General features: G+C 37.3%; 2 protein-coding genes across 9 annotated transcripts; one reads left to right on the forward strand and one right to left on the reverse strand.

The window, feature by feature from the left end:
• The first annotated feature begins 549 nt into the window (after positions 1-549).
• LOC121257770 (probable receptor-like protein kinase At1g49730) lies at positions 550-5,589 on the forward strand. 3 transcript variants are annotated; one of them, XM_041158993.1, is made up of 9 exons: positions 550-774; positions 1,361-1,912; positions 2,225-2,512; positions 2,628-2,895; positions 2,975-3,027; positions 3,955-4,022; positions 4,146-4,235; positions 4,545-4,629; positions 4,711-5,589. In XM_041158993.1, the coding sequence occupies exons 1-9, from the start codon at positions 696-698 to the stop codon at positions 5,253-5,255; spliced, it is 2,028 nt and encodes a 675-aa protein (XP_041014927.1). In that variant the 5' UTR covers positions 550-695; the 3' UTR covers positions 5,256-5,589. The 3 variants fall into 3 exon arrangements, with proteins under 3 accessions (XP_041014927.1, XP_041014928.1, XP_041014929.1); XM_041158994.1 differs by having other exon boundaries at positions 2,634-2,895; XM_041158995.1 differs by having other exon boundaries at positions 1,361-1,894.
• A 613-nt stretch (positions 5,590-6,202) lies between these two features.
• On the reverse strand, positions 6,203-8,658 carry LOC121257776 (cold-regulated protein 27-like). 6 transcript variants are annotated; one of them, XM_041159001.1, is made up of 4 exons: positions 8,211-8,575; positions 7,968-8,108; positions 6,816-6,927; positions 6,203-6,672 (listed from the first exon to the last, which is right to left on the reverse strand). In XM_041159001.1, exons 1-3 carry the CDS (start codon positions 8,463-8,465, stop codon positions 6,835-6,837), a joined length of 489 nt encoding a protein of 162 aa, XP_041014935.1. In that variant the 5' UTR covers positions 8,466-8,575; the 3' UTR covers positions 6,203-6,672; positions 6,816-6,834. The 6 variants fall into 6 exon arrangements, 3 of the variants coding, with proteins under 3 accessions (XP_041014935.1, XP_041014934.1, XP_041014936.1); XM_041159000.1 differs by having other exon boundaries at positions 6,831-6,927; positions 8,211-8,571; XR_005939279.1 differs by having other exon boundaries at positions 7,857-8,568.
• Between the last annotated feature and the right edge of the window lie 1,216 nt (positions 8,659-9,874).

The raw sequence follows: 9,874 nt of genomic DNA on the forward strand, positions 1-9,874 counted from the left end.
TACTCTCAGGAACCTATTGTTAACTATTAATTATTTATAAATAGAAAATATTAAATCATTAAATAATCCTAATGTTCCAAAAATCCGTGCCCTTTGCTTGCTGTCTCTCACGCTAATCAACCATTGTGGGCCCCTTGTACATCCTACTGATCTCAATCCCCTATCTCCTTTGAAATTTCTCAATCCATATTTCTTGCCTAATTTTCGAGCCATTGGATAAATAAATACTCATGATTGGTTATAATTTTGTAATTTGCTTACATCATTACTTAAAAGCATATATTTCACATATAAGGCTTTTAAATAGTAATATTATATATAAATTTAAGACGTTTAAGCCTCGTGTAATATAACTCATGAGTCATGAGTAAACCAAAAAAAAAAAAAGAAATTACAGTGGGTTTTTCATGATTTTAGATCATATGAGCATAGTAAAATTACGTTACAACCTTACTTGGCTAACTTCACAATTAAAATAGGAAACAGTAATGATCCAATGGAGCCCACGAGTGTGCATTAAATTGCCTTTAAGGATTAGTTTCAGAACTCGAGAAAGTCTGAGAGAGAGAGAGAGAGAGAGTGGGGTAGTGTTCCACAGAGTCAAAACCCACTTCCATTACCCCTCGCATGCTCACATTGCTCTCTCTCACTCTCTCTCGTCTCTGTGGGAGGATCTTTCCCTCTTCTTCTCGACCATGGGAATTTACGCGACGCTCTTTTTGCTCTGTTTGATAGCAATTATTGCAATGAAGCTTCCCGTGATAATGTCGTCGGGTCAGTTCCATATAATCCTATCCACTTGGTTTCTAAGCTTCATCTTTTGTCCGCTCTTTGTTAGGACTCCTATTTAAAGAAGTTGCGTTTAGTTTGTTTTATCTGCTTTCGTTATTCTTTATTCCCTCTTATGGCGTTGGTTTTTGTGGCCTGTTTTGTTCAAGTGGTGATTCTGTGAACGGGTTTTGATTTGTAGTTTGAACGATTCAAGTTATTCCTTTATTTGGTTTTATGGCCCATATGCTGCAGGTGCTTGTTTGTGAAACATGGTATTGTTTTGAGTGAGTTTCCTGGAGTGTGGAGGGAAAGGGAAGAGACGCACGAGGCATGATTCTGGTCTATCGTGCTACGCTTTGGGGGCTGAAAAGATTAGGATTTTACTAGTTACAAAGCCTACAACTTCTTATAGGAACTATCAAGTTTGATTTTTAATTTTTAGAAAGTTGTTTTAAATCAGATTAATGTTTTGCCTGCTTTGTTTAATTGAAATTCTTTGCATTCCAAAATTCAGATTAATCTTTGCATTCATCACTTGTTAGTCAGAGAATGACTCATTGATTAATAATTACTCTTACTACTTCTGCAGATTGCCCCTTAGATTTGAGTGGAGCTAATATCACTCTAGTGGCCTCGATCTGCTCCGCTAACGATGACAGAGGAAAGTGTTGCCGCTACATTAATGCTGTTGTTGCAGTTTCCATTGCTCGCTATGCAAATACCACAGGCAACCTTGGGGTTACTACAGATTTGTCTGAAATCTGCAAACGTTCCATATCAGAAACCTTGGAACGGTACGGAGTTCCACGAAATGCAACAGTGTTTTGCGGGTTTGGAACCAAAATCCCTGTTAATTATGAGTGTACGGGTCGGAAAACTGTCACCCAGATGCTGCAGTCTCCAGATTTTGTGGATGTCTATGAAAATTGTAAAATGCCACTTTCCGAGGAAACTAATTGCAGGAAATGTATAAACGCTGGTATCATGTACCTTCATCATCTGGTAGGAGCAGAAAATAATACGACACTGAGTACGTGCCGTGATGCAACTTTTGCTGCGATTGGAAGCCAAGTTGATGGCATTTCAACTGTTGAAATTGCAAGCTGTTTCTTTGGAGTTCAAGGTCTTGGCATTCTTCCAGGCATCAACACTCAACTCAGTTCAACTGTCTTTCACATCTTGTATTACAGCACCTCAGAATAGGATCCCATGATTCTCGCCAAATCCCATAACATCTTGTGTGCCTAATCTTATCATGGTGGATTTGGCATTTGTGCTCTTGAAATTGAAAAAAAAAAAAAAAAAAAAAAAAATCCTGAAATGCCAAATAGAGTCTATCTATATCTGAATGTTTTTACATTTTTGTGGCTTTTTTATTCATTTTTCCCGTGTTCTTTATGATGGTGTATTTGTCACTAATGATCATTTGTTGCAATTGTGATTCTGATCTCAGAGCTGTCCCCATCTTCACTCACGCCTGAGGCTTCTCCAAGTCCAATGGTTGCTGCAAGCCCAAGCCAACTAATGTTGGGCATACCCTTGTCTAGAAAGCGCCATCCCTATCGACTGACATTGATTCCAGGTGTTGGACTTGCAGTTACTGCAGTTGCTGTTCTAATGCTTGTTGTCTTGATATTTCTTATTCGTAGGAAAAGCAGAGAGCTGGAGGATACTGGAAATATAGATAAGACATCTTCAAAAACATTTCCTCCTCCTTGGCCCGTGTGGAAATTCCAGGAAGGTATGACCCCGGATCTTTTATTGTCACATTCTCGCTCACGTTCCCATATATCAGACATCCTATTTATTTATATGTTCGTTACTTTTGGGGGATGGCGGTGTCGTTTGGACTTAAGATGCAGGCCCTTCGTCTACATTCCGTAAATTCAGCTACAAGGAGATAAAGAAGGCAACCGACAATTTTAACACTATCATTGGGCGAGGAGGATTTGGAACAGTGTACAAGGCTCAACTTAGTGATGGCTTAGTGACAGCAGTAAAATGTATGAACAAAGTTTCAGAGCAGAGGGAGGATGACTTCTGCAGAGAGATTGAGCTTCTTGCTAGATTGCATCATCGCCATCTTGTTGCTCTAAGGGGCTTTTGCATTGCAAAACGTGAGAGGTAGTTTGGTCATGCATGCACTTGAGTGACGCTCCTCATATATTAGCAACACTGAAAACTTTTGATCGCATCATGGCAGATTTCTCATGTATGAGTATATGGCAAATGGAAGCTTAAAGGATCATCTTCATGGTATGATTCTTGCTTCTTCAGTTTTTCTTCTTCCCCCCTGCCCCCCCCAAAAAAAATCTCTATGTTTCTAACTTTTGCTGAAGTTGAGCTTTTTTACAACATAACTTGTTCCTTCTTATCCTATCTATTTTTCGTAGCTAAACTTTCTGTAACGTCCGAATAGAAAGCCCAAACCACATGACCTATACTCCAAAAGAACTAGTCAATGATACAATTGCCCATTGGAACCTTATAAAGAGCAAAAACTTCTTCCCAAACAATGTGAGATTCTATACACCACCTTACCCTTATCTTTATCATATGGGGTATCATAATCTACCTCCCTTAAATTCTCGAAGTCCTCGTCGGGCCAGTCTGTCGTAGGTAGCATGACTCAAATCCCACATTTCTGGTTGTAATAGGCTCTCATACCATTTGTAATGCCCCAATGGAAGGCCCAAACTACATGGTCTATACTTCAAAAAGATTAGTCAATGATACAATTGGAGCCCCATTAGAACCTTATAAAGAACAAGAACTTCTCATTCTCAAGTAATGTGGGATCTCATACACCACCTACCTTTATCTTTATCATATGAGGTATCAAAATCTATCTCCCTTAAATTCTTGAAGTTCTCATTGGGCCAATCCATCGTAAGTGACACGGCTCAAATCCCACATTTCTGGTTGTAATAGGCTCTCATACCATTTGTAATGCCCCAATGGAAGACCCAAATCACATGGCCTATATTCTAAAAGGACTAGTCAATGATGCAATTGGAGCCCCATTGGAACCTTATAAAGAGCAAGAACTTCTCCTTCCCAATTAATGTGGGATCTCTTACACCACCTATCCTTATCTTTATCATATGTGGTATCATTTCCCCCCCCAAAGCACCCTTCTTTGATGGCTGTATTCTAATTGAATTTGATCTCATGTATGCACAGCTCCTGGTAGAACCCCTCTCAGTTGGCGGACTAGGATGCAGATTGCAATAGATGTGGCTAATGCGCTGGTAATCTACTAAATCATGCTCATCACTTCGGCTGGGTTTTGATTCTGTTAATTTTAGATCTACTGAAACCTTCACTAATATCGCGAGGAATTGCTTTTTCTTATTTGCTGTTGTCTTATGCAGGAGTACCTCCATTTCTACTGTGACCCTCCTCTGTGCCACAGAGATATTAAGTCCAGCAACATTTTACTGGATGAGAACTTCGTGGCTAAGGTAGTGTACCTTTCGGATGCACACATAGCTCTTGTACATAATTCTGAGTCCTTCATTACTTTTGTAGAGAGATTAGATTTTTCTCTTAATAGATTTCAGGAGATGAGATTCTCTCTTAATTAGACTACTTTCAGGAATGAGGGACATGTTTGCACTTAATAACTCAAACGAATTCTTTTTTATGGGATCATGTGTCCATAATTCCTTCCTTTCTTTTTCTTTTGTTAGAGTTTTACATTTAAAAATGCACTTCCAAAACCATCTTAAAAGCTTTGTATTGTGTACCAACGTTGCTGTTTTGTTTTCTAGGTTGCAGACTTTGGCCTTGCACATGCTTCAAAAGATGGTTCTGTTTGCTTTGAGCCAGTAAATACTAATATCCGGGGAACTCCAGGTCAGGGAAAATCCATGACTGCTTGAGTATGAATTATTTTCTTTTTGTGCTAAAGAGAGATAAATGTTGGATGGCTTTCAGGTTATATGGATCCTGAATATGTTGTCAGTCACGAATTCACTGAGAAAAGCGATGTTTACAGCTATGGCGTGCTACTCTTGGAGATAGTGACTGCAAGGCGAGCGATACAAGACAACAAGAATATAGTGGAATGGTCCCAAATATATATGGCATCAGAATCAAGGCAGCACGAACTTGTGGATACTAGTATCAGGGATTATTTTGACTTAGACCAGCTTCAAATAGTAGTCTCTATTGTGAGATGGTGTACCCAGAGAGAAGGCAGAGATAGGCCTTCAATTAAACAGGTTCTTAGGCTTCTGTATGAGAGTTCTGACCCAATGCAAAATGGCCTTTTAGAAGCACTGGAAGATGAAGAGTATGAAGGAATTGATGAGAGAGGAAGGAGAAGCAAGGGCAAAACAGGTCGGCATGATGCAATTTCTCACAGTGGAGATGGTAGATATCTTGCTTCTTCCTCAAGCACATCTAGGTCATATTGTAGTAGGAGCTTTTTTCTTGAAACTGGCTCTCCGCAGTCTCCGAACAATATACTCTCTGTTTGATGCCTATCATTTGGCACATGGACCAAGTCCGGTTGAAAGATTGGATAAGAGGGGCTTGAAATAGGTTGCATGTATGCTCGGTTTCCATTCTCACAGCAAAGTCTTTCACCTTCTGGAGGCACGTCAAAGATTATTACTGGCTTTGGTTGAAGTTAAAGAAGGAAATTGCTAGAGTAATCACATTACACGGTTTTTTGTTTTATGTTCAAGAAATTTTGGGAGAAATGAATGTATTGCTTCTCTTTTATTACCGATAGAATACATACGGCATGAAATTGTATAGTTTCTTCATATCAATACCCATCATTTTGACTGAAAAAATGTCTTAGGTATATGTAATGTTGTCTTGAATTGATGCAGTTATCGGTGACTTTTCCATAGTTCCAACTTGTAGTTTCAAGGACAAGTCTGCAAGTTGGATGTTCCACGGAAACGATGTTATTTTGTGTTAGATTACTACAAACAATGCCAAACGCAGGTAAAGAACAAAGATCAGCGTGGAGGATCAAACCGTGGTATAGCGCAAGGCGGCGCTTTTATCTGGACACTAAGGTCGCTCCCAACACACAACAATGCCGAGACAGCCCTGCAAGCGGGTGACTAAACTCTCCTCCAACTAGAGAGCGGAAAGCGCTGGAAGAGTACATGCTTTGACGTCGATCGGAGGCACAGAGCCTCATTATACTAAATACACCGTTCCGTAAGACCCTTTCCGAGAACGCTCCACGGCCACTTTACCCAAGCTATGAACGAACGGAGAATGGTGAGTGAAATGAAAAGGGTGATGTTCGTTCCCCTTGATGCAAAGCAATCTCTGCTTTTAGAAACTGTACTTCGACCGCCTTGAATATAAATATATACTGACAAAACTGCTATAGCAGATAACGCCATCTGCTCAGCTTTGCAGATAGTATATACGCTGTGTATTACGAGTTGGAGGGAGATTCTTGAAAGCATGGATCGTCTTTGTTATGCCAAGAAAAAAAGAATTCACTTCGTTGATGGACTACCAAAATATACATGGTTCAGATGCTTACTAGGAATTAAGGATCTAAACCTTTCAATCAATGCATTTACAATATGCATCAACTGCATTTCCTGATTTTTAGGTCTAATAGGAGTTCGAACTTCTCTCGGAAATAAAGTTTCAGTGCACAAAATTGAGGAAATGAACAGGGAAAGAAAGGAGGCTCAGAGAAAGAATAGGTAAGACGAAGAGTCTCTCTCCCATAGCTAACGAACTTCACTAACCCCAGCACCAACCATCCATAAGAAATAGTAACCAGAGAAAATAATGTAGATCAGATTGTGGGCAGACAAGGATCTCAAGGGTGCTCTGACTGCAGTTCGCAATGTCCTTGTTGTTCCCTCTCTGAGGAAGCGCGTTATTGACAGTTCCCTTTCTGGAGGGCACAACCTGAAACAGAGAATGATAACAAGCGGATAAAATTTGATCTCCAAATTAATAATGAGGACTCTTAACCAATTACATAATCATAAATTTTTGTCTGCTTGGTAAGACAAATGGCCGTTACGAATTTTCTTTAAATGTTATTTTACTTGATCATTGCTTACAGCATCAGCTGCAGTTATCTTCAACCTTTTCATCATGGATGCACACAGCTTGACTTCTCTCCTTGGTCTTCATCCGCAAAATTCTGATCTGAAGCCTCTGCAAAGAAACCGAAAAATGCCTAAGAAGAAGCATATATCTGAAGCAATATCATAAGAATAAACATATTTACACAAAAAAAAAAAAAAAAACTAGCAAAAAGAGAGTATCTACGATGATCACATACTCTGGAGTCCTCATTTATCTGGCTATGAAAATTAAAGAGTGATGTTGTAGGGCTATCTCAACTGAATCATTCTCGCAAGCCATTTAAAACTGTCAAGCTTTAAGTATTGTTTAATGAAACAAGTGACCGTTCTACATAATACAACAGAAAAATTCCCTAAATTATAACCTGTATTTTCTTTTGGTCTTTACTGACAAGTTTTATGTTTTTAGCAAAGTGGAGAAATCAGCAATTATCGTAACAAAGGATGCCTCTTTTTGATATTATCAGCAATTATGTTTTACCAAGTCAAATCTTTTGATATATTTATGTTGGTAGTTGGGATGCATCTGATTGTTTTTTCACTACACTCTCATCATTCTACTTTTATCCCGCTATATAAAATGTGTCACATCTTACATAATAAAATAAAAATAAAATTAAAGTTTAGTGTATAGAATTTTTCTAGTACATCACTACGATGTACTACTTACACATTTCTAGTACATCACTACGATGTACTTCTTTGTGTAAGTTGGATGTTTAATTAGGAAGTATATATTTATGTGATGATTGTACTGCTATCATTATATTAGATGAGCACAAAGTGCAGATGGGATAAGCTTGCATCCACACTCAAACCGACATTTGATCCCTCCTACTCATTCAATTTCTAGTATGTTGGAGAGAAGGGGTTAACATGTGTATACACATTCTAAATGAGATTTGGGATTGAAACCCATAAAGAAAAACTACGGTATAAATACAAGGTAAGCTATGAGTAATGCAGAAAAAAGCGAACATCTAATCCAAATTAATTAACTGTACAGCTGCCAATTCCAAATTTTGCTCCAAACATCCACAGAATAAATGCCCTTTTACGTAAGTTCCTTCATCGTAAAGAACAGTGTTCTTGGACATTTGGAGATCTTACACAGCGCCGCTTTCCTGAAGATGTAAAATGGCGTATCCATGGACTTCTTAGAACAACCTGAGAATCAGCAGTGCTGTCCAACAAAGGAACATTTCTTTCAAAGTTGATCTTCTGCCAGCTGCCATCTCGTAGTACCACAAACTGAAAATTAATAACAGTAAATAAGACTACTGCATCAGGAGTTTGAACAAGACAAGAACAACACGGAAAGAATGGAACATATGCGACCATTCACTTCCGAACCAGGTCAGAAGAATTGCAAGTTTTGGATCGAGGTTCTTCAGCTGAATATGATCCCCAGGTGTTTGCTTCGGAGTGCCAAGCATGCATATGCATGGATCGCTGCAGCTTGGTAACAAATGATGCCTCTAGAGAATCAATATACAGACTGTGCTTCTCGTCTGTCCATTCTGTCAAGTCGCTCCGGAATCTCCCCGTTGCCTCGGGATCGGGAGACAGTACTGACGGAATAGTACTAGGCCGGAGTCCCTCTCCCATTCCTCTTGCACCGACAGAAAATGCCAAAGAAGAAAATCAGGAAATCGTTAATTTGAAGGAGAATTCAGCAGAAACCTCGTGTGTGAGAAAGAGAGAGCAGCGTCGGTGGCGTCGTTAGTTACGTTGGGGCCAATGGAGACTCCACATGGCGTCACTTTTACACGTGTCAGCGACATTGGCAGGACGATAAATATCTTCGGCCAGCGTCGGCCAAGATATTTTTTCTTTTCTTATCGTGTCAGTAAACGCCACACAAATATCTCCGGGATAGAGTGATGTTAGCTGTCCAGCATTGACGGCTGAGCGTGCGGTAAATTTTTTTAATATATTTAAATATTTTTAAAAAATATAATTTTTTTTATTTAATAAATAAAAAAAATTAAATATATGAACGAATAAAATAAGAAGAGATACTAAAATTAATCATCTTGGATATGATACAAAATTAGCTACTCCTCTTAACTCATTTTATTTAAATATTATATTTTTTAAAATTTTTTACATTAAATATAATAAATATTTATTTTTTTAATTTAAAAAAATATTAAAAAATATTATAATAATATTTTATTTAATTTTCATATCAATTCATTATCTAAATCTCTCCTAAATATTAAGATTTTATTCATAAAATTTAAATTTTAAAACTTATCGAATGTAATTGTTCACTTAAAAACCTCTAGCTCTCTTAAGATTTATTGTTACAATTTCAAATGTATTAAATTTATATTTTCCATTCTATAAAAAGGAAAAAGTAATATTTTCCGTAATCCTTGCGTTTTTAAAATATATTACCTAATTTAGTTTAAATTTCATTATCTAATTTGGTTAAAAAAGAAAAAAAAAGTCTTCACCAAAATATCTTGTATTACCATCAATCTCAAATGATTATTTTTCCCAGACAATGAATCAATAAGTAGATCATTTGATTTATTTTCAAAGGAATTGATAATCATATAACTTGAATCACGATCTGGATAGAATTTGAGATTGATCGTAGAAGTCGTGCTAAAACTTGGTTGAGGGACTACAACCGAGTAATTATCATTCAACAATAAATTAATAAAATGATGTAGTCTATTTTAAATTAAAAAGAAGAAATGATTGATTGCACATAAATATTACACATTAAGTTTAGGGTGATGATAGTCAGCCCCGCAAAGTTATCGTTAGTTCATTTTTATTTTTTACGTATTTTCTTTAAATATTAGAAAAAAACAAAAATGCATTCAGATATTTTTGAATATAATAAATAAATAAATTAGCGATAACTTTAAGCGATAACTTTGAGGAGACTACTTAACGTCATTTTTTATAAATTTACAAACCGAAGGGCATATGCATGATCTATTAGATAATAAAATTAAATAACTTTTGTGTATAAATCAAACATTTTCTTTAAGAGCACT

Source organism: Juglans microcarpa x Juglans regia, chromosome 3S (genome assembly GCF_004785595.1).
Source record: "Juglans microcarpa x Juglans regia isolate MS1-56 chromosome 3S, Jm3101_v1.0, whole genome shotgun sequence".
NCBI classification, from domain to species: domain Eukaryota; kingdom Viridiplantae; phylum Streptophyta; class Magnoliopsida; order Fagales; family Juglandaceae; genus Juglans; species Juglans microcarpa x Juglans regia.

Excerpts from the sequence above, each read along its gene's own strand:
- LOC121257770 (XM_041158993.1), top strand. The coding sequence starts at position 696 with ATGGGAATTTACGCGACGCTCTTTTTGCTCTGTTTGATAGCAATTATT. Across the intron at positions 2,513-2,627 it reads CGTGTGGAAATTCCAGGAAG|ATGCAGGCCCTTCGTCTACA; the intron begins GTATGACCCCGG and ends TTTGGACTTAAG. Across the intron at positions 2,896-2,974 it reads TGCATTGCAAAACGTGAGAG|ATTTCTCATGTATGAGTATA; the intron begins GTAGTTTGGTCA and ends GCATCATGGCAG.
- LOC121257776 (XM_041159001.1), bottom strand. The coding sequence starts at position 8,465 with ATGGGAGAGGGACTCCGGCCTAGTACTATTCCGTCAGTACTGTCTCCC. Across the intron at positions 8,109-8,210 it reads CTTGCAATTCTTCTGACCTG|TTTGTGGTACTACGAGATGG; the intron begins GTTCGGAAGTGA and ends ATTAATTTTCAG. Across the intron at positions 6,928-7,967 it reads CTTCAGGAAAGCGGCGCTGT|AGGCTTCAGATCAGAATTTT; the intron begins GTAAGATCTCCA and ends GTTTCTTTGCAG.